Raw genomic sequence first — 27908 nt, 5'->3', positions numbered from 1 at the left:
TATTTCGTAAGATTCGTTCAGCGCGATTCCGTGACACGGACCTTGATTCGCGAGACCGACGAGATGAAGAAAAACCTTGGCCGGCTCGAATGTGGGCGTGCGGTTTATTATTGCCTGGCGCCAGACCGGAGGGATCCCAATGTTTTAAGCAGACATTCGAATGAAGAAGCGTAAAGAGAAGCCGAGAGTACGTTACACGAGTACGTAAGACATGCAAAATCACAAGGAAAAAAATTTGGCTAGATTCCTGAAAATCATCAATATATGTATACGACGAAAGTTCACAGCGGGAAAGAATGAAAGAAAAGAGAACAAATTTTGCAGATCTTGTTTTATCGAAGAAAAAATATTAAAAAAAATTTTTTTCTTAAACATATAACTCAATAATTACGCATAAGCGCGAAGATGAAGAAAGAGATCGATAAATAGCGCGTCGAATAAAAGGGAAAGCGCAATTATTACGAGCCCGTGAGAAACTCGTGCCAATTCCCTGTAACTGAAATCAAAATATAAAGAAACGGGAGAGTTGCTCGATTATTCGGGGTGGGCGATAATTCTCCGCTCGCGCGGTATCGATCGGCCGGACAATGACGGTAAATAACCTCCGCCCCCGCGATGGATGGACGCGGTCTGAGTCGCGCGGTCCCCTCCTCCCCTGTCCCTCCTTTGTGACAGCAATAATGATCACCTGAAAGTGCATTCCCTCGTCCACGCGTGCGGCCATACGGAGGGCATAAATCCGCGTATCTCCACCTTCGAAGGGACCGCGCCCCGTAATCTCGTTTCCGACATCGAAAACCGTCCCTCAACTCGCAACGAGGCATGAGACGATTGAATAGAGGGTGTTCCCTGACGAAATTCAGAATCGTACTCCACCGCGACGCGATAAGAGGGGCGAATCCTCGAGGATAATTCGATCGGACGCTGCTTCCTCTCTCGCGTGCCAATCTCGAAAACCAATTACAAATTTTGTAAAGCGTAAATTAAAAGAGTTCTTTGCGAATGCAAATGAGAATAATACGTTACAAAGCAATTCGATGGAAATTAAAAAAGGTAAAAAAAAAAATTTTTTCAAATTTCGTTGAAACATCGATCCCAATTTTTTCGGACTATATAGGTACGTATATATATTTATAAAAAGAATAAAGGTAACAAGATTAATTCGTTTGCCAAACCACCATAATGACGTCCGTTCCACCACATGTAAATTAGATCTTTTTCTTGTCTGCTCCACGTGCGGATTAGATTCTGTTCTTTTTACTTCGATGTCGTGGTTCGAGATGCTCTTCGTCCTACTTAACGAACTAAATATGGCGCAGACATACGAGTGTCTTATTTTTAAATATTTTCAGAATATTGGTGATATAAATAAGTAGAAAAAGAAATAATTTGATACTCGCGTATATACAAAAATATACACCGTACAAAAAAAAAAAAAAAAAAAAAAAAAAAAAAAAAAAAAAACGCGTTGTAACGATAACCCTTCGTCGTCAATTCCTATTATACAAAATAGAATCTCCCCTATATCGTTAGCGCGCTTTCTTTCTCTCCTAAAATTCGAATTAACTTCGGCCACTGATCGTCCATGACGACCCGTTGCCCCCGAAAGGAAAGGCACCCCGACTTTCATAACGAGCAAACGAAACGCGTCGCCAACAATGACGTACGGGCACCTGAGGCCTGCACGCATCCCGATCTTTCTTTTCTCCGCTGTCGCCATGGATTATGATAATGCTCCTTCTCTCGCCGAATCCACGGCAAAACGTGACGAGGGAAGGGTCGGTCGACGAGCAGATTCGGCAGCGACATTGGGGGAGTCACGGCGAGCCGAAAAAACACAGGGGTGGCGATACCACGCGGGTGAGTCATACTTCATCCCCGACGTGGCCGGTGGGGTGAAATACGAGCGACTGGTCGGCCTATCATCCCCCCATTTTCTAGACGCCCTCGCTCTCCTCTCTGTCTTTTCTCTTTTGCTCGTCTAGATTCTCTGTCGGTCTTTTATTGCGCTATCTCTCTCTCTCTCTCTTTTAACGATGGAAATTATATTTCAATCTCCGTTGTTTCGACACACACGTTGCAGGTTATTTGGCAAAGATCAGATGCGAATCTGTCGGTTTGTACGAAATATCGAAAATATGAAAACTTTTGTCGTGTTTAATGTAAACTTTCAGAAGCAAGCTGCACAAATTTTGTCAAACTTGTGCGACGCTGAGATAAACTTAGATTACAGTACGGGAAAGGTATTGAATATAAATTTGATTCCTCAAGTATATTTAAGGAAACTTTAGAAATAATTTTTTTCTTTTCGTCGGAGATTAAAAGATATTTGAATCACATTTGACGTTTGCGTTTTTCAAGAAGATACTTTTTACTATTATTAATAGCGTCGCTACACGCGAGACGCTAATGTAATTGTAATTTAATAAATAATTACACGCGCTTATCTCTCTGCTATAAAGTTTGACGGCGATACACGCAGTTGATAAAAATTTAAACTAAATGAACTTTCAAGAAAGTAATATATCGCGAAACGTTGAAACATATACCATCTATCGCCATTTTGATAGCAAATACTCCCGTGATTACTAGTTTACCCATCTCTATGCTACCCACCCCTGTTTTCGATGCGAGTCACGACGATATACTTCCGGCCGATACGATCGTCCAAAGAGATAGCAGGAAGTGAATTAATACAAGGTGAAAAAAATCCACTTGGTCGAATATTCCCCGTTCCGGGTGACGTATACATTTAACGCCGAGGGATCGATGTGTTTTCCATGTTTTTGACTAACAAATTTCGGGGCACTTCTCCTCTTTCTCCATCGCACCTCCTTCTCCTTCGAGGACGCAGCTGGCGCTGAATCATCGTGGAACCCTCCGGAGCGTTGCCAGGGTTTCCAAAGTGGCTTCGAGTAACTTATCGCTCGTTCTTATCGAAGATATTCAGCCAGAAAAATCGAGATAGAGACGAATACGCAATCTTTCCTTTCTCTCTTTCATTTCCGCCCGAGTCGGCGTGTCGCCAAAACTTGATACAATTGCCCCGGATCGAGCGTTACTATTTCCTTTCGATCTCTTGAAAAGATCGCGCTTCTTTTGAAGAAAGTTCGAAGTTAAATTCTCAATATCCTGATTGAAATCAAATTAGAAAACTAAAAAAAGCTGATATCAATTCGTCACACCTGTATTCCTCCGCTCGCGGTTAAAGAGATGTGGATCGATGACACACTATCGTGAACGTCACGACTTGGATGTAAAGAAACGGATGATGCCTGACCTCCGAACGTTCGATACATGACCCCCGGCAATCTCGTATAATTTTCAGACTTATCGTCGCGCCCCGAGCGACTCTGCGTCCCCGTTAAATGTTTGCGCGAAGCGCACGCATGCACGCATGCAATTCCGCATTGAGCGAGCAAAGTGCAAGTCTGCGCCCAGCAGTTAGTAATTCAAGCGGCCACTTCGGAGGTAACAATGGACGTAACAGTAGTAGATTCGCCCGTAATTTTACACTCGAGCCCATTTTCCCGCCGCCCCAGTTTAAGCCTGATTCACGCTAACGGAACGGAGCCGCTCGTTCGTTGATGTAAAGCAAAACCATTTTATCTATACATTTTATTCTCGTTGTATATATTGGATGATTGCATAGATGGCATTAAGTTGCTGCATGGCGGAGTTTTATTGTTTTCGTGTGGTAATTGTTGCTTACACCGAATAGATGACGTTGTCTTGTGTCAATTTAGCGTCAGATATTGTTCAGATAAATCCATTTGTGCTTAAGAGAAATCATTAAAAATGGAGAACGAAAGGTGCATTCGCGGCATGTAATGCTATATGAATTTCGGAAAGGCGTGAGTGTTGGGATTGCACAAAAAAATATTCAAAGCGCAATTTATTTGGACCGCGCTCCTGCTCTCCGAACAGTCAAAAAGTGGTTTGGCAGATTTCGAAATGGTGATTTCAACATGGAGGATCAACCCCGCTCTGGACGGCCTTCTGGCATCGATGATGACATTGTGCATGCCTTAGTGGAAAGAAACCCAAGGATTACAACTGAGGATATTGCTGAGAGACTGAACATCGATAATTCAACCGCTTTTCGTCATTTAAAAAAGCTTGGATACATTTCCAAGCTTGATACGCGGGTGCCGCGTATCTCCTGACTGAAAGGAATAAGCTGCAGGAAAACTGCAGGAGTTGCAATGGGAAATTCTGCAGCACCCGCCATATTCTCCAGATATTGCGCCTTCAGATTTTTATCTGTTCCGGTCTTTGCAGAATAGTTTAAATGGCAAGAATCTCAATTCCGAGGAAGCTGTCGAATACCACCTTACAAACTTTTTTCAAGAAAAATCAAGTTCTTTCTTCAAAAATGGAATCGACAAGCTTATAGATGGTTGGAAAACCATTGTAGAAAAGAATGGAGACTATATAATTGATTAATAAAAGTGTTATCTCTAAAATATAATCTATTGAAGTTTATATTTAAATCGGGCACGAACTTATGCAATCACCCTATATATATATATATATATATATATATATATATATATATATATATATATCAAATTCTATTCCTGAAGCTGGATCGATTCAATTTGTCGTTACTTTGGCAACAGTTGTAACAGATGCCATTCTGTACATGTGAAATATTATTGTATAGTATTATATTTTATTATATAATGCTACACACGTTACCGAAAAACCATGGCGTAATGAGAGCTTTAAACTCGCACGCTTTGCTCGGCGGGCAACTGAGAGAAAAGAATGGCAGCGATATATAATCGAACGCCCTAACGGTCAGCTCTCTCGCCCCGATAATTATCTGGCTTCTAGAAAATTCGAGACTTCGTCTCACCAGTCGCGATATATAGATCGCGATGATAGATCTCGGAAAACTCCCGAAAGATGTGAAAGAATAACCGAGTGCTAATATAATTAAGAAGGATATAAGACTTTTCGACTTAATATTCAAATTATCGATACTCGTCGATAGTCGCAAATGATTAACATAGATATCGAGACGCACACTCGTTTGCGTACGATTGTTATTAAAATACATTTCTTGAATGGGAAATTTCTAAGCTGGAATATGCAAATTTCTATTTCCGTATTATACATATATATAAATATATTATTATAATTATATATTATATGTTATATATGATATATTTAATCAAAATATATACTGTGTGTAAGATTTCTTGTTAAATAAATGATTCGACAAATTGTCAGCATTATCTTAAAAAAAAAAAAAAAAAAAAAAAAAAAAAAAAAAAAAAAAAAGCGCAACATTTTTCAGGACGCAAAATTAAATCGAGTTTGCAAGAGTTTAGCGTGCGAAATTTCACGTACCATTCCCTCGTCTATTGATTCTTCCTCAAAATAACATTCGTCGTCATCTTCCGGTGTCAAGGTATTAGTGATCTCCTGCGACTCCTCTTTGATATCTTGCCTTCTCATCCAATCCATAATGAGATGTCTTTGTTTTTTCGTCGATGTTCAATGTTCCGACGGTTTACGATCGTTTCCACCGAATCACGTGTCCTGAGTCATCGCTCTCGTCGACATCCGCGTCTGTCACTCTCGATTCGAGAAGAAAGGAACGAGTTTCGACTTATCGTTCATCGGCTATGCTCCGATTACGCGGAAGTTATAGGAGCGCGTTTGACATTTGCGAAATGTCAGTTTCTCTCGCTCTCCTTCTCTCTCGTTAGCCGAGTCGGCTAATGAAACACGCGCTTTTCGAGATTGCGGCCGAGACCTGGGGACGCGATCGATAGTTGCACCTCTCCCGTTGCCACTCGCACGTGCCCCGCAGGGGAAAAAAACGCGTGAAAAAAAAAGCCGGCATGCGCGTCCAACACTTTCCAACACTCTATCCCGAAGTTCGAAACTTCCGGATTCCACCTTCTCCTTCGGCCGCACGTCAAAGGTCAATTCGAGAAACGAGATGAATCCTCTCGCGTCGAGATTCGGCGCGATCCACCCTCGACAAAAGCCCTCCGTCTGCGAATCTACGTCAAGGGGGACGTTCGTCAACGTCACCTCGCGTACTTGGAAAACCCGTCTATCGCGGAAATGAAGGGTCGATATCGATCCGTTCCGGATTACGAATTCACGTCGGCGAAAGTGCGTGTCGCTGATTCCAATTATAACACGCCGATGACGAGGAGTTGGCCGTGTATCGTTGATAATCCAGATGGATACGCGGCGGGAGCTCACGGTCCGGAGTAATGATCGACGACGGTGGAATCACGGGCGCGAGGAGGCAAACGGCCGAAGGAAATCGACGTCGCGGTAAAACTGCACGACGGCGATGCTGATTGTTGCGCGTCGCACAGAGTACAAATATGTATTTATACACACGTGCATGCGAACAAACATACACACACACACACACACACACACACGCACACATACGCGTGCGTACGCGCGCGAGATTACGCGAGAGAGAAAGAGAAGACGCGCGCGCAGTCTCGCATGTGCGGAGCCACGCACTGCCGGCGGTGCAGCTGCAACTGTGTGTGCAGGCTGGGAATGCTGGAGGTGGTATGGAGGCGGCTCAGTGGGCGCGCTCGCTGCCTGGTCCCTCTGTTCTCTATCTACGTCTCTCTCGCTCCTTTTCTCTCCGTCTCTCCCAACGTTCCGTTCACCCTTCTCTTCGTGCGTCACCCCCCCTCCCCCTCCCCCTTCCCCGAATAGTCCGCTTTCCTCACTCTCTCTTTCTCTCGCATTCTCTCTCTCTCTCTCTTCCTCTAACTCTCGTCGATTTGCTCTCCCTGCCCTCGGCTTCTCTCTCCTCTCTATCCACCTTTCTCTTTTCTTCTCATCCAAATTCCCGCTGGATCTTTCCATCTCTCTCTCTCTCTCTCTCTCTCTCTTTCCAAGGATAGTCTGACTCTGTCCTTGTCACGCTCTCATCTCGAAACGCGGCGATTGTATTTTTAATCTGGGAGAATTAAGTTTTTCCTCCGTCTTTTGGCATTCTTGTTATTTTTTTCTTTTGACCTCCGATTCCCTTTAGCGATCTTCCGGTTCTTGCTTGCCTCTTCTTCTCGAAAAAAAAAAAATTCATCGGTTTTTACTTCCTCATCTCTCCGCCGTTTTTCCGATTCATCCATCGCCTTTATTCAATTCGTGTTCTTGACAAGATTTAGTCGTCGTTATAGTCGGAATTGTTCATTCCCGTCTCTCTCTCTCTCTCTCTCTCTCTCTCTCTCTTTCTTTGTTCATCTTCTACACGGTTGTATTTTTTCCTCGCGTCCGCGACGACTTTCTCTTTCCTTCTCCTCAAACACTCGCTCGTTATCTCCCTCCAGCTCACATTCCAACATTCTTCCTCCTCCCGCTCATTCTCTTTGAGTCATCTTCTCGCTCTACGCGCCGTTATTCTTCCTATCTATCTTTGTCTGAAGCTGGACGGAAAGCAACGATAGTGCCGAGCGGAGGAGAGAAGAGAGCGTTTGCCAACAAGGGGGGTGATGGTCGAAGGTTCATCGCGATTCCCCATCTCCCTTTTCGTAGCCGACAGATCCTCGCTCCATCTCTCTCTTTCTCTTTTGGTGCCTCATCCACCCCCACCATAACGCGATCCACCCCCTCTTCTGCGAGTTCCATGACTCCTTCCCTTCGGCGCGGCGCTGCCATGAGTTCAGGGACGATCTCCCTTTGGAGGAGAACCCAGGCCCCAGGCACCGTCCTCAGGGATCCCCGCAAATAGCGGCTTTGTTCTTACATCGATTCGACCAGATTCGCGTTGATGCTCGAGATTCAATCTTTAATTTTTAATGTAAATGAACGCGGAGAATTAAATCTGATAGTTTAATAATTTAAAAGATTTTTTTTTTAAAAAGATACATCGAGGATGCTGGACGTACTTTTTAAACATTGACGGACTCGCAAGATAATGTCGATGTGCGATAGAAAAATCTTCCATTTTATTATTTTATTAAAGCGAAGGATGATTACTATTCTTTTATTCTGACCATTTTATCAAGATAAATTGTAATTAAAAAATGAAGCGGAGGATCTCTGTATCTTGGCGCATAATAAACGCATAAGATAGATTAAAAATTCTATTTATTTCGAATTCAGATACACACTCTATGCAGTATATGATTTCGAAACGGCGAGTCGGAGAATTTTTCGTTCTCTTCGCAAAGTGCACTCATCTAAAAAAACACGCGACTTATTAATTACCTTAGGATACGCATCGATAACTATCGTCACGGAAGGCCGAGAAATTCGATCTTTCGCTCGCTAGACTATCGACTAGACGCACGTGCTGCGCATCGTAAAATCGATATTCGACACCTCGTAAGAAAACATTGCGTAAGCGATTCGGTCACGCGTCGTTGCGTCAAGATGGAATGCGATGCATTCCTGGATCAAAGAGAAGCGGGGATAAGAACTAAACTATACAACGAATAAAAACGAAGCTATAAGTCAATGAGAAGGGTTCCTCCTTCCATTTTGCGCGATATATAATTTTGAAAAAAAATTCATAAATATCTATTTATATATGTACAAAATTATTGCTCGCGCGCTTCTGAATTTTCAATCTCGTTATATAGATCCATCCCTGAAAAGAAGGAGGACCGGCTGTATTTTAACAGGCACGACGAGGACGCCAGATGCTAACCTAGGGGACAAAACCGTAGGAGAAAAAGATAGCGGGCGAGAACAAGAGCGAGAACGAGCGGGTGTCCGTCCCTGAGAAGGATAAACGTGTCGCATGCGAACGAAGAGAGATGGCCGGCAGTAACGTACCGAGTAATTTGTGGAATGCATTTTTGGGCACAATCGGATCCATCAACGTTATATTTTTCTTCATCTTTCATTTCTATTCCTTCAGAAGAAAGCATATATTCTTTCCTTCTCTATCTAGTATAATATACGTGTATAGTTTGCTGAAAATATTCGTGGAAAATTAATTTATAAATATTGATATCGCGCGCGTTTTACAAAGATCTTTGACTATCCCGTGAATATGATCGATTCAAAAAAAAAAGAGACGAGACAAACTCGTCGTTAAGAATTTAATAGAGACACTCTTTTCACACATAATCGCATAATCACGCGATCACGTGGCACTAAGAAATCCAAAATTTTTCCCCCTCGATCATTGATTCTCGTGTTCCAATACGATGACTGTTACGTCACTGAATCCAAGACGGTCAAAGTATGAACGGTAGGAAGAGACCGACCGAAGAGAAAGAAAGAAAGAAAACGAGAAAGAAAAAGAGAGATAGAATGAGAGAAGGGAAGGGAAGAGGGGAGACAGAGTGAGAGGAGAAGGGTGGAGAGACGTGATGCTGGAACGTGTGTTAGTCACGGGTTGCCCATAGCAACCCACGCGGCTAATGCACGCGTTATAGGCGCCTCGTACAGACTATGATATATAGGGTGTCTAAAAATCATCGATATTAATGATATTTCGTAAACGATTATTAAAAAATATGTCGCGTATATACGGGGTGTCCCATTTTAAAGAACCCACTCAAATATCTCAGAAACACTGCGTTAAATCGAAAAATGTTTCAAGCAAAAGTTGTGTGGCTTCAAGGGAGCCATAAGATGGTGATAATGATTTCACCTTGAAAAATTATTTGAAGGTTACGTGAAGGTCAACTTTAAAATCTTAAATAGAAACCTCCATTTTTTATTCAGTATTCTTATAGGTGACATCGAGAGCTTTCCAAAACACTATAATAAAGTATTTTTTCATCAAGTACTTTTTGAGTTATTTTATATTTTATAATCTGACATATTTTGATACACCCTGTATATATATTAATATTATTAAAATTGTATTTTAATTGCAAGAAATTGAGAAAACAAATTTTTAACGGTGGATAATGAAATCTCATTTTTAATATTAATTTCACTAACACGATATCTCGATACGCGATATATTTCATGGAATAAAAAAGAAGCCCTCGACATTCAAAAATGAAATATTCGCCGAGAAGAGCTCGCTTCGAATTTGCCGAAGAATCGGAAAAGTCCGTGATTTCTCGTCGCACTCTATATATACGGGTATATATCGTAGTACGCCGCGTACTACGCATCTACCACGTGCGCGCGCGCGCGTGGCGCACGCGCGTGCTACGCGCACACACACATGTCGTCGAAGTTAATTGATTTTGCCTCCGTCGACCGGCACGGGTGTTACCACTCGATACGAGACAAGCAACCGCGTTATCGGCTACTAAACACAGATACCCCCGCGAAACATGGACGCGAAACTGTCTGAGATCACAAGGGGATAAGAGTGAGGTTTGAGAACTCTCGTGTCTATTTGACAATATTGTTTTTCAGATCTGAGAGAACAAGCATTTCTCAGATCTAATAAATATTATACATACGTAATTAATTAAATACAGTGCTATTTATATTCCTTTAATAGAGTACTTTATTCTTTTGTATAAAGAAATATCTAAGGAATTTTAAGTCTTTGTTACGAAAAAAATTTCACGATAATGTCCAGTAGATAATGTTGCAATCTCACACTCAACATTGGTATGTAAGTGAGTCTATCATAATACGGTGAACATTTTACTCTATATACGAGCGGTGTACGAAATAATTGACTTTTAGATAAGATATAAAGAGATGGGCGAATGATACGCGAAATATTTCAGATGCTCGGCATCTTTTCGCTGTGTATCTTTCTCTTTAACGATGAAATATGTCACGTGAGAAAGACACGACTGACTGATTTTTTTCTTCGGCGGACTAATGACTGACGTTACACAGGCAAGTGCAACATGAAGTCATTGGTCACATTGGCTGTATCGATGCGCGCATTACATTTAAAATGGGCTCTCAAGTAACGCAGCTTTTTCTCTCTCATTTTTTCTGCACAATACGATTCGCGATCCGATTGCTGGACGAAGATCGCAAAAATCGATAAAGTGACATGCGTTAAATTTTCGTGCTCGAGATGAAAAATTACAGAGAGATATCTTTATTTTTAAAAGGGAGACATGTTATTACTTTCGTCCAACTTCTCACCAAGATCCGTATCTTATATCCTCGCGTATAAAGACGCAACACACGATATATTTCAGTTGTAATATAAAATATGTATGTGTCCCAGGAAGGTTAAAACGACAAGATTCCATTGGAATAAAATCCACTTTGATCGAGCAAAGATTAAGTAATATATATATGTTTATGTTATTCTAAAGAATTGTATCGCGATTTAATCAATTTTTCATTTCGTATTTTATTAAAATAATTCAGATCTTTTTATTTCCCAATCTGTCTTGATCGCTATAATTGTACACATTATTTATGCTTTTTGTTCAGTTTCTAGCATCCGGGCAACGGTTTCGGTGGACTCCATAGAATGAGAAACACAAAGGTGGTTGGCCGGAAGTCGCGAGAGAGACAAATCCCGTTGTAACGAATCCGACAAGGTTTCGAAGTCGCGCATGAATTAAACATGCACATGGCCGCCATTCAATCTCAACGTTCTACCGCTATAATTCCGTAGGAAAGAAAAAAAAAAAAAAAAAAATTACGTCGCTCGTAAACTTTTTCCCGTAAACAATCGGCGGATTATTAATTCACAGCGAGTTGTCAATCGAGTCTCGAATCCTAGAAAAATCGCATTAATGTTTCGAAGACTCTTTGAAGAGGTCTATAATCGGAGGGAAGAGAAAAGAAGAACATATTGTTCTCATTCGCACCTATCTGGGATCTCCCCCGGGGGGAGGTGGGGGGGGGAGGGCACGACCCGCTCGTTAACTCCCACGCCGGCGAAAGAATTCGAAGTCTTCGGGCCAATTCTCATCTCACATTCGATAGCGCATCTGCATTTACATGGAGTTAAAAAACGTATAATATTATAAGATACTGCGTTGCGGTTTCGGTAAAATGTAAAGGTCGATGACATCTCGGATACATTGACGTGTTCCGCGTGTCTCTTTTCTCGAACGCCGTCATTTTATGAAAAACGAGTATACTATTGTATTACGAGCGCGAAAAGACGAGGATATTGAATATAATTTAAATATACCTCTATGATTATAATTATTATTTCTCTAGCTCTCCAGGATAAAATTAAAAAATCAAAATACAAAATAAATCTTCAAAAAAAAAAAAAAAAAAAAAAAAATCTTTAAAACAAGTTACAAAAAAAAGGAATATCTCTTTAAAAATTTAATAATTATATCTATTTATAGTTATTTTTCTTTAGCTTCAGAATATATTGAAAAATCAAATGCAGTGAATCGGTAAAAAGCAATAAATCGTTTAAAAAAATTTTTAAAAGTGTTTTAAAAAAAGAATCTCTTTGAAAAAACTCTAATATATATAAATAAATAACAGAATATCATATATAATATGAATCATAAGCGATCAACAATAAGTCTCGATTTTTTTCTTTCATATAGCCGGATTTATATAATCTAGAGAGAATATAAAAAGAAATCGTCTCTGTGTTAATCAAGGTCATCAAAACACTCACAGTTGTATTATTATACATGCTCGTGTTACTGGACATTATGATAAATCCATGCAAATCCATAAATTAGGCCGTTCCGTAAGAAGCTTGTGCAATGCGCTTTCATTGCATCATCGGTGCTTATGTCGCCGTGTCGCGCGTCCAATAAATCCGTTTTATATTATGCCGCGTTATTTCATCACAATATAAGGGATAATACCTTCGATATACGGCGACAAAGTCGCGCCGCGCCGGCTTGGAATTCGCGCACGTGACGACTGACCGCAAATTTTTCACGCGCGCGCACTGACAGAGTAACTCGACAAGTGTAAATCGTTTTAATTCTTAATTTTTAATTCTTCGACTATAGGGGCTAGCAGTTTTTATATTTCATTAGAATTAATAAATCTTTTTCTAGAATATCTATCGCTATACAGGGTGTCCCATTTTAATCTCCTCAGGCAAATATCTCAAAAATCAAGCCCGGAAGAGAAAAATCTTTCAGACAAAAGTTGTTTGGTTTCGAGGGGGCCATAAGATGGTGACAATGATTTGACCTTGGAAAATCATTTGAAGGTGATGTGAAGGTCAACTTTAAAATCTTAAATAGAAACCCCCATTTTTTATTCAGTATTCTTGTAGCTGACATCGAGAGCTTTCCAAAACACTATAATAAAGTATTTTTTTATCAAGTACTTTTTGAGTTATTTTATATTTTAATCTGACATATTTTGATATAAAAAATTAAATATCTCGTAAAATATTTAGTTTTTGATAATCTTACCGTAATACTTCTATGTACAGAATAATGAGACAAATCAAATTAGTATAAAAAAAAAATTGTTTTTAACAAAATTATTTACAATGTATTTTTTTTAACAATTAAAACTGAATATTTTATTTTTTTATATCAAAATATGTCAGATTATAAAATATAAAATAACTCAAAAAGTACTTAATAAAAAAATACTTTATTATAGTGGATTTTGGAAAGCTCTCGATGTCAGCTACAAGAATACTGAATAAGAAATGGGTGTTTCTATTTAAGATTTTAAAGTTAACCTTCACATGACCTTCAAATGATTTTCCAAGGTCAAACCAATGGTACCATCTTATGGCCCCCTCGAAACCGAACAACTTTTGTCTGAAACATTTTTCTCTTCCGGGCTTGGTTTTTGAGATATTTGCCTGAGGAGATTAAAATGGGGCACCCTGTATATTGTTTGAATTTTTTTTATATCTATTAAATTTATTAAATCTCTCCAAAATTGAAACAATATTTACGATTTGAGCGTATTATCCCGCGCTTGAAAGAGGCAACCTCTTCATTTTCTATTTCGATAAAACGTCGGAGAACGTAAGGATTATATATAGACAGATATATTAGCCTTTTCACAATACTCCGTATTGAGCAAGATTGTTTCAAGGTATCGCTTATCTCAACGCGTTGGCCTTTCTGTCGGTCGACGGTTTGTTTTAATCAGGCCATCGCGTTTCCTCCCCTTCATCCTTGTTCGCGCCGATTTACGCCGCCTTCAATTCGCGGTCGTCTCTCTGCGTCTTCTAATAATCGCTAATTAGAGTTAATATCGCTCACGCAAGCCGCCTTGTCGTTTCGCGTCGTCGGAAATGATTCGCGCCGCCTATCCAGTTTCTGAGAATCAGCGACAATTTAATAACGATACTAACAAAAGTGATGATTCCGTATTATGTCTAAATATCGAACTGTATAGAATCACGAGAGATTAAAACATCATCGTAAATAATCAAGTCTATAAGCGTATACAAATATAATTTGTATACAATGATTAGATTTGAAAGAGAGAAAGAGTGTGTGTATGCGCGCTTGATTTAATATGAATTGATATAAAATAATAAATCGCATTTATTTTCATTTCGAGAATATTCGTGTCTGTTGATCATATGTTGACTATTGGTAGTTTTACTCTCAACCTATAAATCATTACCTATAGCGAATATGACGATTTATCCGTTTCGTTCGTTTAGCGATTGTTTGTGATATTCTGATAATTATTCCGCTAATTAAATGGATAGCGAAATTCATCCGGTGTAAAATTATTAAATTAATTACAATGCGTGCGAATGAAAGCGCGTTTAAGCAATTTTAATTCGCTCAGATATATTTCGCGTTATTCTCGAATTAATAATACAATAGATAACAGTATTTTTCATATCGAAGCGCCTATTCCCGCTGCCGGATGCAATTACAGTGTACTACATTCAGAAACAATTGCGCAATTCAGAGAAAATGTGCCATATGACTTCAGTATAACGATCTAATAAGTGGTGAAAAGAAACGCGTTTATTAACGCAACACAAACGAATTGCTCTCGTATGCTTTTTATAAAATTCGATAAATTTAGAAACCACGTTTCCTCGGCAAAAATCTTTTCCTCAACTTTCAAACTCGGAAGTCTTCAATTAAATATTCAAGAAGTCTTTAGTCTTCAATTAAATATTCAAGAATCTCTAATTAAGTATTGTATTTCGAAGAATATTCAAGATCAGTTTTTCTACTTTTTCTATTGTTCCAATTAAAAAAAGATAAAAAGAGAGAGAGAGAGAGAGAAATCATGTAGCTGACTTGTGTAGAATAATTCAATCAATCAATCGATATAAAGATAATTTTGCAGACTTTCCTTGATGACGAAATAAAGCAATACATTTTCCTTATTAAGTCGAATGCAATTCTATCGGGTTCTAACAGAGACCTAAAGGAGTCATTGACTGAGGGGGAGATGGGGGAATCCTAAATTGCCGCGGGGCGATACACAGGAATGCGCCGGGATATTTCGCGATGCGAAGGATACATGGAAGGATCTCGCAATGATGTGGGAGGATGAGGAAGAGAACGAAGAGAGTAGAAATAAAAATAATAATAATAATAATAATAATAGAAGAAGAAGAAGAAGAAGAAGAAGAAGAAGAAGAAGAAGAAGAAGAAGAAGAAGAAGAAGAAGAAGAAGATGATGATGATGAAGAAGATGAAGAAGAAGAAGAAGAAGAAGAAGAAGAAGAAGAAGAAGAAGAAGAAGAAGAAGAAGAAGAAGAAGAAGAAGAAGAAGAAGAAGAAGAAGAAGAAGAAGAAGAAGAAGAAGAAGAAGAAGAAGAAGAAGAAGAAGAAAAGGAAGAAGACGCGGACAAAGAACGAGGGACGAGAGGTACGCAAATATGCAGCGGTGAAGAAAAGCGCGCGTTCTCGTCGTTCCTCTCCTCGTTTCTTCTCTTTTTTCCCCCTAGAATCTTGGAGGCGAAATTATTGTCATTGTACAAACGTCCTTCGAGATCTCACGGTTCGTTCAACGCTCGGCCTCGCATTCGCAATCGACCTAGTTTCGCGAATGGCGCCGCTAATTATAAACAATCGCGCTACGATTAACACGCTGCTTTAAGATATTTTCTCCTTCGAGGGGGTGAGATTACGCCCGACGAGTCAGCAAACGGCTGAAAAGTAGATTACCAGCTGCTCCGCGGTCCTTTTGTTGCAGCCGAGGAAACTGGTTTGTTTAATAGCCGCTCTGCAAGTTTCACAAATATTTGAGGCTCGAGCACGCGACGCTCGTGCTGGATTTAGTAAGAATAGATTTTCAATGGAAAAGGATATATAGGAGTGGAAAAAATTAATATAATAAACAAATAATAATATTTTCTTTTTTTTTTAATATAAAATGTAAAATAAAAAACTTTTACGTAATTAAAATTATTATAGATGGGAATCGGAGAGTATACTATCATTTCGAAGATCGTTCATTTGGCATTATGTCAAATGCCTGCAAACTCCATGATGTTCTCGGTCGCGGAAAAAGTTTTTCTCCCCTTCGGCAGGAATCGCGCGATGAATATTTTCACGTTAACGCTCGAGAGCTTACAAAAGACCTAACAAAAAATGGCGCTTCCGCGCATACTCGTTCTTTACATTTACGTGAATATTCACGAACTCGTTCTCGTCGGTTATTAAAATTCTCTTTATCGAGAGACAAAAACTCGTACGGATAACGACCAGCTGATCAACAGCTGATAATGACGCTATTCGGATAATGGTAGCGAGTGACATTGAGACTTGTTCACAAACTCGAAAAAATTAATTGCGAATAATATTGAAACAAATTTTCATCAAATATATCCTCTACGATATATATCTTAATTTTATTCCTTTTTTCTCGTTTTCTCTTGTTGGAAAATATAATTTTACAAGTGTAATCTTTTATGTACAATTCAATTATCCTTCGCAAGAAAAATTCTTCAGTTGGTCGAGAAATAAGTCAGGTTTATTATGGTCAATTTTACAGTCCGAAACTTTTTCACGGATGGTGCTTAAAAAGTACGACGCGGCTATTCTTGAAAAATGATTTTTTTTCCGACGAAAGAGCGATCCCCGCGGCGGTGACAACCTTTGGAGAGAATCGGTCGGAAAAAAGAGATCGGGGTCCAACAAAAGGGTTTCTAATGGACGCTGGGCATCTCGCGGAACGCCTTATAAGGCCACAAACCACGAGAGTCCGGCCTCTGCTTTTGGTCTGCTGACAAGCGGGCACCTCGGAAGAATCCGACTCGGTCGAGCCGAAGCGCCTCCTTGCTCTTGCCAGATTTAGACCGAAAAAAGAAGCATCGCGAGGAAGCTTCGGCGAGAAGAACGAAAGGAGAATGAGGGGAAACGAGCACGAGATCGAACATTGTCGGGAGCTTGAAATTCGGGGAGGCTTCATCAATGCCCGAAATACATATCTGAACAAACTGATAAAATCCGATGATAAATTTCGCAAGATTTTATAAAAATGTACAAAAAAGTGCGAATAATGTTCAAGGTAAAAATCAATCCCTACCGAGATAATATAAAAATCTCCTCCTGATATTCTAATTATACTTTTCTCTCTCTCTCTCTTTTTCTTTCTCCAGTATATGTAGAATAATTCTTTTAGAGTGCAATTTTAATGTTACACGTGAAATGTGCAAGAGCATAGTTAATTAATTTTTCAGCTGTTTTGAAAAAAAATACACATATTTAAAATGTAAAATATACCATTTATTCTCTAATTATCTCAAATAAATTATGAAGAATTGCGGTCATTGTATAATTAATTCCGTGAAAACTGATGCATAAAAATAGTCTATTATATATCATAGTTGCTATATACACGTATTGAAACGAGCATTAAATTCGCTCGCTAGCAAAATTCTCTCGCAGTCAGAATTACCATAGAACAAAGGAGACGGAATCGCTAATTAATCGACTAAGTTTTACGACGTTGCTTTTCCGAATTAAAGTCGTATAAATTATACGAACAAACGCACGCGTACGAATGCACTGTAACCCGCATACATATGCAAACAACATGACGTATTCGTATTCATGTATGTAGATTCGAGACAGCGCGAATCCCTTTGAGGATCAATCGGCCTCTGCAATGTTTCTTCTTCTGAACGCAAGTAACAAGTCGAACACGCGTGTTTGCGTTACGCAGTAATAATATTTAGCAAAAATATATTGAGTGTATAATAAAAAAAAAAAAAAAGAAAATAGCAAAGATATATATAAAAGACTTTAAATGATTTCGTTTTAAGAAAATTCGTTCGAATTTCAAAAAATCTGCATAAATTATTTTAACTATAAAAATAATTATTTTAAAATAAATTATATTAAACAAATAAAAAAAATTGATAAATCTCGCTTCGCATTTCTTTTGAATAATTTAATCTAATTTTGTGAGATTTAAATAATATTTTAAGATATTTTCTCTTTTTTTTTTTTTTTTTTTTCACGCATAAAATATGTCTGTCATTTTTTTTCTTCGCAAACTCGCACGATTAGAAATCCTATCGAGAATATACTGTCCCTTATTTTTATGTATAGAGCGTCAAATAAATTCGTGATGTACGTTCGAAATAAGTTTCCATGCGACAGAGACAATCGCAATATATTGCTCCTCATCGGCACTTTATACGTTCCTATTCTTACCATATGCAGAAGATTCTTGATCAACGAGGATCGAGTGGCGACTCTCGTGGACCTGGTCCTTCGAACAGACACCAAACTCGCGTCCCTCGCTCCTGACATGATTCTCGGCATGGTGTTGGATCTGACCAAGCGATACTCGTCCCCCGGGTGTCTCCTCTTCTTCTTAAATGTGCCGCACAACATGTTCGCGATGCAGTCTCGATATTATATATTATAGATCTCCCGAAATCTTGTTAGATCCCCTACCGGTGTCATCCGCAGGAGAGATCGAATGCGTGTCTATGAAAAATTTCTCAAATCGCTAAAGCACCAATTTACCTTCTAGATATACGATCGGTCACTCGCGAATATTATCTTTTTTAAATACAATATAATTTTGATAATTTACACGAAACCCTTCGAAATAAACAGACACTTGATTTTCCGATAGACAGAGAAGACTGGTGAAGATATCTATTACAATCCTTTCTCCGAAAAGAAGAATATGTTTCTTTTCGCGAGGAATCGATGAAATTCACGAGAGTAATCTGCCACGTAAAATCTTTTCCAGCATAGATGTACGATATTTTCCCTCGACGCTCCGTCGAGATTCCTGCATCCGCTTGACCTTTCAAGCCGCGGCCGCACCCCCGGGTTAATCAGTCTCAGTTCCCCCGTCCCTTTCACGGTCTCTCGTCTCTCGGCCACTGCTCGGCTTTCGTATCTATCCTTTCTCCTTTTTCGATCGCCATCCACGTACTAATTAACGTGCACGGGAGGGACGATGATCTCGATCTCGCTCGAACTTCTCGACTCGCGCTCGGTCTCGATCGTACTGCGTTCGAGGACACGCCGGGTAGCTTACCTTCTTTCCCCACTACACCCTCGATTCCCTTCACTTCCGCGCGATAAACGTATCTCTCGCGTGGTGCAAATTTTTTTTTATCTCCTTCCGCAAGATCGGCTCCCGCGCGATTTATCGCCAAGCACGTGACATAATTGGAGAACCGACAGCGCAAGAAGCTGTCTCGTGTCGTTGCTTAACCGTTGCAACGGGTGACACCGGACAAACCTGAAGCGTTTCCAGAGAATTCTCCGGCTGCTCGATACTCGATTGACGAAATCTCAGCCGGCACGAGTCGCAATGAGAGCCGACAGTCGACTGAAGGCATAAGGCTCCGGTCGTGTCGGACTCGTCGAAGGAACCCCACCACGTTGATTTCAGCAACACCCGGCTACCCGGCCCGACCGGACGACCTGGTCGCGTGGCACTCGGCACAGATACGCAGTGTTTCTCAAAATCGTCTCGAATCCGTCCCTGGATTTTCGAATGGATCTTACGTTTTTAATCGGACGCTTTGTTCTCGATATATAATAAAGGAGCGAAATATGTATGGATATTTTATATATAATATTAATATTATTTTATATATTATATTTTATATGAATTAATATTATTTTATTATTTTATATTATAAGATAATAATTTGTCTGAGATAATTAGATAATATTGTAAATAGCATTATAGCGTTAAATAGCACAAAATTGCATTTTAAATATGTACGTGTGGTTTTTTTTTTTTTTTCCTCAAAATAGCTGAAAGATAAAAGTTTGCTCTTGAACATATTTCATATATTGAAGAATATAAAATTAAAATTATATTAAAAAAAAATTATTTTAAATACACTAGAAATGTATAATTAACATCAACAGAGGAGAGATGTCTGTATTATCTCGATAAGGGATTAATTTCTACCTTGAACATTATTTGCACTTTCTCGTTCGCATTTACCGAGCAAAAGATTCCGTATACGGATTTCTATAATCTCGCTGAGCACGGAAGTTAACGATATTCCATTTCCCACGTAGGATTCCTACAACATACAATGTTCTTAAGAATCTCATCGGTAAATAAATGAATCCCGTAGGAATCTTATTACCCGTGAGAATAAAAGTTAGAATATCGGGACGACCTATTATCACTTTAACGATCCTATTTCAACTTCCAAATCGGAAATTTCGCTTGAAACCGTATCATGAATCTCGAGTCCAATAGAGAACTGAAGTCAGCTGAAGAGATTTGAGACGCATCTTCCATTGCAAAAGCGTGATTTTGTAATACTCGAAGCGAAAATAATAAATATCACGATCTTTTTGACGTAATAAAAATACAATATTTTATACCAGGATATAATAATACGTTATGTATGATGCGATTAATATTGTAGGCGAAATACGATGATATAAATTTGCATCTAAAGTGCATCAAAATTCAAAAATTGATTGCATATTCTGTTTCGTAACTGCCGTGTCGCGGAAAAATCTGTCGGCTGATTGAATTCGCCGACCGCGGATCCCCGCTAAGGGAAGCCGAATACACCTGCTGTCTACTTATATAAGTTCGCCGAACTCAACGTCGTAATTTTACGTTCGAGGAAGATCCTTTTCGCATATACGAACGTTGCGGTTTGCTCGGCCCGAATCGTTTTCCCTCAACGGCAAAGGCATGTTTATTCTCTTGGTTTCCATGTCCGATCGCATAAGCGTTCGAGGGCTTTCTGCGGATACCGCGCAATAATTGACGTCGCATCGAGGACGTCACTTTTGTGGTATTCGCACATTTGGTCGCAAGAATTCACACGGTAAAAGGAAAAGTTACCAAAAGTATGACGAAAAAAAGAATGCTCTAAACTTCATTAAATTATTAATATTTAAGAGTATGAAGTTTTATTGGCATTTATCGGCATCAATTTTAAATAGTTATGTATTATCACTAAAACATCAATTTTAAAGCTTCATCATTAGAGCGATTTCAGCATTTTCTTACATTTTTTGTTGTAATTGTATATTTTATGAGAAATTTTATATATATATATATATATTTTATATTTATACAATCCTTTGAATAAATTTGTATATTTTTGGAATATACATATTGAGAGAAACGTAATGGACACTTTATAATCTTAGAAATTTTTTATTTACTTGATCAATTTATTCAAGAGAGAGAAAGAGAGAGAGAGAGAGAGAGGATTAATCACTAGTAAAGATAAAATTAAAATTAAAAATATCATATTTTTACTGTAATTTCGACAAAATTTTTCTGTCTCAGATATTTTAATTTTGAATAACATATATTAGATATGTATGCTCCCTTTATAAAATAATGTGTTTAATAAAGCAAACAAACTTGAATTTGTTTAACCGCGAGAGAAACGAGACAGCCATTTGTCGAAATGATTGGGTTGAGTACCGCAATTATGACTAACGGAAAACTCAGGTGAGAGCGGCACATTTACATTAGAATCGATACAAGACCGTGCGATTATATGCACCGCACACGGCCAATCTCCGTGTGTATAATGAAGGGTGTTTCGCGCGGCACCCTTCGCTTGCAGAAACGGACGGCGTATAATTTCGGCGTGAGTCATGCGGGGCCCTCAAGATGAGGTAAAAGTAAATGGCGTCGCGCGTAAGTTGGCCCAAGCTTTCTCAATCGATACTTGTCGAGCGAGCTTTTTACCTGTCGCACAGATGTTAACATTTTCGAGGAAGAAATACGCCCCCGAGAAATACGCAAACTGAGCGAATTTCTGGGCGTATATTGTGAGATTCGCCCGGCAAATGGTCGGAGATATAATTTTAACAATGTCGCGCATAACTGTAATGAAGTATTTTCAAGCAGATCGGAGGAACGATACAGAGGGAATTCGATCAAGATTTATATGCAATACGAATTAGTATAATTAGAGCAAAAGCAGAGACAAGGGTTTTTAATTGTCGCGATATCGAGGGTTATTCCACTTCTTTTTTGTAGCGATATATACTGGCTGGCTCATTTTAATCCATCCAGTCGAATATCTCAAAAACCAAGCGCGGAAAAGAAAAATGTTTCAAACAAAAGTTGTGTGGCTTCAAGGGGGCCGTAAGATGGTGACAATGATTTGACCTTGGAAAATCATTTGAAGGTCATGTGAAGGTCAACTTTAAAATCTTAAATGGAAACCCCCATTTTTTATTTAGTATTCTTGTAGCTGACCTCGAGAGCTTTCCAAAAAACTACAATAAAGTATTTTTTGATCAAGTACTTTTTGAGTTATTTTATATTTTAATCTGACATATTTTGATATAAAAAATTAAATATCTCGTAAAATATTTAGTTTTTGATAATCTTACCGTAATACTTTTATGTACAGAATAATGATACAAATCAATTAGTATAAAAAAATTATAGTTTTTAAAAAAATTATTTACGATGTATTTTTTTAAACAATTATTTTTTTTTTTTGCACTAATTGATTTGTCTCATTATTCTGTACATAAAAGTATTACGGTAAGATTATCGAAAACTAACTATATTTTACGAGATATTTAATTTTTTATATCAAAATATGTCAGATTAAAATATAAAATAACTCAAAAAGTACTTAATAAAAAAATACATTATTATAGTATTTTGGAAAGCTCTCGATGTCAGCTACAAGAATACTAAATAAAAAATGGGGGTTTCCATTTAAGATTTTAAAGTTGACCTTCACATGACCTTCAAATGATTTTCCAAGGACAAATCCTTGTCACCATCTTATGGCTCCCTCGAAGCCACACAACTTTTGTCTGAAACATTTTTCTCTTCCGGGCTTGGTTTTTGAGATATTCGACTGGATGGATTAAAATGGGCCACCCAGTATAGATATATTATAGTTGACGTAAATAGCTATCTCGCGGGGGATTCCTAGTGTTGTGATTCGACGAATGTGAATGAACGGAACACATCGCTCTCCAGGGCATCGTTCTAAGAAGACGAACACGACGTTGACGCGTCTCGACTGATCTCCGTCACTGTGGCACGATAAAAATCACGGCGCCACACTCTATGTCAACGCGTCTTCCTTCTCTAAATCTTACACGTGTGGTTTCTAAAAAGTTGCGTCTAGTCTCATAGAAGATCTAATAAAACATTGCGAGAGAGAAAGTGAAACGCGAACTAAACTGACAAGACAGGCAGCCTAATTTCTGAAATACTTTCCGCGCCATGTGTTTTACCACGACTTTTTCAATCTTCTGACTCAACATTCACGCATAATATTTTCTTTATCATTTTAATTATATAATACGGTAAAATCATCTTTTTTTATATTCCTTTTCTCAAAACGGGATTAATATATTATTTCTATTCACTTTTTTCTTCTACGCTTGTCTACATTTTGATCAAGGCTTTTTGCTGAATAAGATTCTGATGAATCAATATATAATATTTAATTATATAAATTACATAAAAGTATAAATATATAATTATATAACATTCAATTATAAAGCAAGTACTTTCTTTACATTTTAATACCATCAATATTTCAATATTTCAATATCTGCGAATCTCAATTCGCGAAAATTTGAGAATCCCTGAACACAGGTTTTTACCTGAAGGATACGCATGCGCCACGACCGACAGATGTTTCCTCTTGGCCAACTGTTGCGCTTCGCCGCGAGAGGGAAAAAGAAGGAAAAGAAAAGAGGGAGAAAGAGGCAAGATTGCGCATCTGATTTAAGGAAGAAAGAGAAAAGGAGACGCGGGGTGGAAAATTTTATTGCCCCGCATCCCGCGTAACTCGCCCTTTTCCGTCGTGGATGGGGGTGGTTCGCCCTCATTCAGTCCACATGAATATAGCGCCCTTATATCGTCCCCTAGGCTTGATGGGACATCCGCACAGACGCGTGCACGCGCCCTTAAAATTGTGTCTTAATTCTTGAACGGGATTCGAAATGATTGAAATCCTATCGATCATAAGACAATCAAGTCGATAACTTTGCGCAAAGTGCAGAGATCGCTGAGTGACGTTTTGTTAAAAAATTAAATTCTCGCAAAACGTTTCTTCTGAAATATTTACAAGATGCACGGTTTTAAAAATTTCTTTTTTTCTAAGTTTCTCAATATATTGTGACATCACTGTTATCGTAATATTGATCTTTCCTTTTCGATACGAATTATATATTAAATATGTCGTTTTTGCGAGATAAAAATCCGCGAGTCACTCGATCGTTTCACGTGACCTTTAGATTCTCCGTAAAGTTGATCTGGAGGAATAACCACCTGCCCCCGATACGCGTCATTTTGATGCTGAAGCCGATCGCGCAATTTCTACATACAATGTTATATAGCGCGAGATTTATCATGCGCGATACCCTTCGGTTAGGGTCCTTATTACTGCTTATTAAGAGGCAGTAAACCGCGCGAGTGGTGAATTCGCCATCTCGAAACCGGTCACGTACATCAGCAGCGCCTCCCGGCATCACCTGCCGGTCGGTTTCATCCTCCCCTCGTTCCTCCATCCCTCTTGCCTAATTCCACCAGACCACGTTGCCCTCTCTCGTTATGCTCCTTTCCGCGATTGGCTGCTTAACGACGTCACGCAGCCTCGGATGATGATGAATAGAATTAAATGTGAATTTTTTAGAAAGGTCTAGTGTGTTTTTTTTATTTGTTGGATTTTTCATAACCGCATAAATTATTAAGACAAACATTTTTATGGGTACGTGCATATATAAGAGAGAAGATAAAGAAATGATAAGTATATTTTATACGTTCTTGAATGTGTCTACAGGCAGGAAATTTCGTATGTATTCTAAAAATGTAAATGCATATTGCAAACTTTATATATTTTTCTGAGATGATAATAATCAAATATTTTCGCCTTACTTATAATTTTACTTTCACACATTTACCATAATAAATTGTGACAGACTAAAAAATGTAAAAAGCATTTTATTTAACAAATTTTTATATATAATTAATTTTTCTAAAAAAAAAAAAAAAAAAAAAAAAAGTTTTCAAAAAAAAATTCAATTTTTTTTATCATAATTTGTATTCACATTTAACAATTAATAATTCACGTTTGAATAATGTGTATTGATCGTTGTGATATATTTTTAAAATAAATGCAATAATTCACTCATATATCCCCTGGCAAAAGCAGAGTCCGCTCATACAGACACGAGCGCCTTGTATGCCTGCAGAGCCTGTCCTCCTCCCTCGATTTTTATTTTTTTTTTTTTTTAATTTCTTCCCCTTCGCGGTCTTCTCTTCGCTCCTCCGACAAGCTACACGCCGTTCAAATCTCGGTCTACGTCGAGGGGGAGGCGATTGCTTAACGACGCCAACCACCTGCCTAAAAGAGGAACACGTGCTGCTACTACGAGGCAGCTGCAACCCACAAAAACGACGGATATACGCGCCAGAACGAAGCTTGAGCGAGGTGCTGAGAGACGCGCCAGGAGGACGTGTTTACCCCTATATCGTCTTGATCAATAATAATTTTGTGCCTTTAATTTTGTGACTCTTAAGAAAACTTGTCTCGAATTACGGGATGAAATATTTTCCGATCCTATTCCGTGCTGTCTCTCTTTCTCTCTCTTCTATTACTTTAAATCACATACGAGCAAGATGTTTAACTAGAATGCTAACGTGGTATATAATTAGTAACACATTTTTTTTTTTTTTTAATGGACAATACAATTTTTATCATTACAAGCGATTCGGCTAATGTGTATAATAAAAAATTTCTGCCTTTTTTTTTATTTTTTTTTTTTTATAGTAAAAAGCACACTGGGAAATTCTAAACGAAGGATACGTATCGTAGAACCATTCGGCGAAGAGATGAAATTTATTCATCCACACGGAAAATGTTGCATCAAAGATAGTATCTTGCATCGCTCGAGATTCATCTAACAAGATTAGAGACTAGTGGCAACAGATGGCAAGCAGAACGCGTGGCTAAATCCATCGCAGGATTTTTGTATTCCCATCCCTCTTACCTTCGACCAAAATGTGAGAGAGAAAGAAAATTAATTTTGTTACTATCTCGAAATTTCGATCATGCGTATTGTTGATAAAGCGTAATATATTCAAAAATTATCTTTTTATTATATTTTTAATTAATTTTTTTCATAATATTATATATATATATATATATTTTTTTTTTACATTTCTTTCTTAATACTTTAAATATATATAGTATTTATATATAAAAAATAAATAATTCCTCGTATTGGAAGATTTGTTTTACTTTCTCTTATTTTCGAGATAATCCGAAAATTTTCATATTTATTCACCGCATTTTATTCCTATCGATACTTGTAAAATATTATTGAAAACAGAATTTTTCTGTCTTCTTATTGCCGCACAAAAAAATATTGCTTTGCGATTGACGAGCAGCGTTGATAACGGTCTGTCCGACCCCGAGAGAGAGAGAAACCAACGAAAACAGAGGCACCGAGAGGAGACGCGGAAATGAGGATCGTTTTACGGCATGCAAGGGTAAGACGAGCGAAAAGAAGGTCGGTCAAGCTGCACAGCTGCCCTTAGGCACGCGCAGCGCTCTGCTACCTGAGCGATTCTCTTATTATTCGCAGCTCTCTTCGGGGCTACTTGAAAAGAGAGCGCGAATCGACAAACTAGTTTCTTCGATACAAAAGAAAAGCGTAAGTGATATACATTTTGTATTGAGTCGATTGAATGGATAATTTATCGTTGTCGCTCGTGGCTTTTATTTTTTTTTATTTTTAGAAGAGAGAACACATATTCAATAGATAAAACTTGGCAATGCATCTTACAAAATACATTCTAGATATGTAATTTCTATAATGAACGAGTAAAAAAAAATTTTTTTTTCTCTTATACTTTCGAAAGCTCTTGCTCAATTTATCATCAATTAACATTAAAGAATATATTCTGTCATGCATAGAGTGGGTAAGTGTGAGTCTGTATAAATACATATATGAGAGAAATTCAATAAAAGAGGTTTAATGATGATGTTTTTCTTCATTGAGAGAAGAAAAGTGCCTGGTCTCGTATTATCTATTTAAAAAATTGGCAATCTCCTAAGAAAACGATCGATGATATTCCAAGCGAATCTCGTCAAGAATCGACAATATTTTTCCGTCTTCTTTTCTCGCTAATTTGATACACATCAATGGATATTGATTTTGCCGTGGAAAATTTATTCTCGAATAGATCTTGATAAGGTGATGCATATTCTGCATCGTATGATGAAGCCCGAGGAGCAGCATCGAGCTCAAGAGATCTAATCTTCCTCTACGCAATATTTAGACCACTTCTTCGGAGTCAAGGGTCATCGCTGATAGGTCTGTACGATTTGAAATTGGCGATAATACCATTGATAATCCACTGATGAGACTTTATCTTCTTAAATCGATTATCTTTTGTGCGCGTTTAATCCCTCAGCCCATAAGTGGGCAATTATTAAGATTGAAATTATTATTTAATGATTAATTATAGGGGGAAAAATATGACGGAGAAATTACAATCGTTAGCAAATGTTAAATAAAATTTACCGTGTAAAAAATATTTATTAATAATAGTATGTATATTATGATATTTTACTCTGTGCTATAAATAAAATTCAATTAAAAATTTCGCTATAACAATAAATAAAAATCTCTGTAATCGAACATTTCAAAAGTACCCCTTGTTCGAACTTT

General features: G+C 38.2%; 1 protein-coding gene across 6 annotated transcripts in view; it reads right to left on the bottom strand.

Annotated features, from left to right (window-relative positions):
- Window positions 1-27908, bottom strand: part of LOC138938833 (amyloid beta A4 precursor protein-binding family B member 1-interacting protein) — a 141157-nt gene that overhangs the window by 56262 nt on the left and 56987 nt on the right. Inside the window, exon 1 of one of the 6 annotated variants that reach the window (XM_070306142.1) lies at window positions 18435-19770. The exons of 4 other annotated variants lie outside the window; for them this stretch is intronic. In XM_070306142.1, the coding sequence (XP_070162243.1) occupies window positions 18435-18617 (183 nt within the window). In that variant the 5' untranslated portion in view covers window positions 18618-19770. Of the gene's footprint in view, window positions 1-5358; window positions 6638-18434; window positions 19771-27908 lie in introns of those variants that run through there. One more of the 6 variants, XM_070306145.1, reaches the window with a different exon arrangement.

This window comes from Polyergus mexicanus, unplaced genomic scaffold (genome assembly GCF_030449975.1).
Source record: "Polyergus mexicanus isolate NDT 795.1 unplaced genomic scaffold, iyPolMexi1.0 SCAF_13, whole genome shotgun sequence".
Classification (NCBI taxonomy): domain Eukaryota; kingdom Metazoa; phylum Arthropoda; class Insecta; order Hymenoptera; family Formicidae; genus Polyergus; species Polyergus mexicanus.
This window is presented reverse-complemented; position numbering and strand designations above follow the sequence as displayed.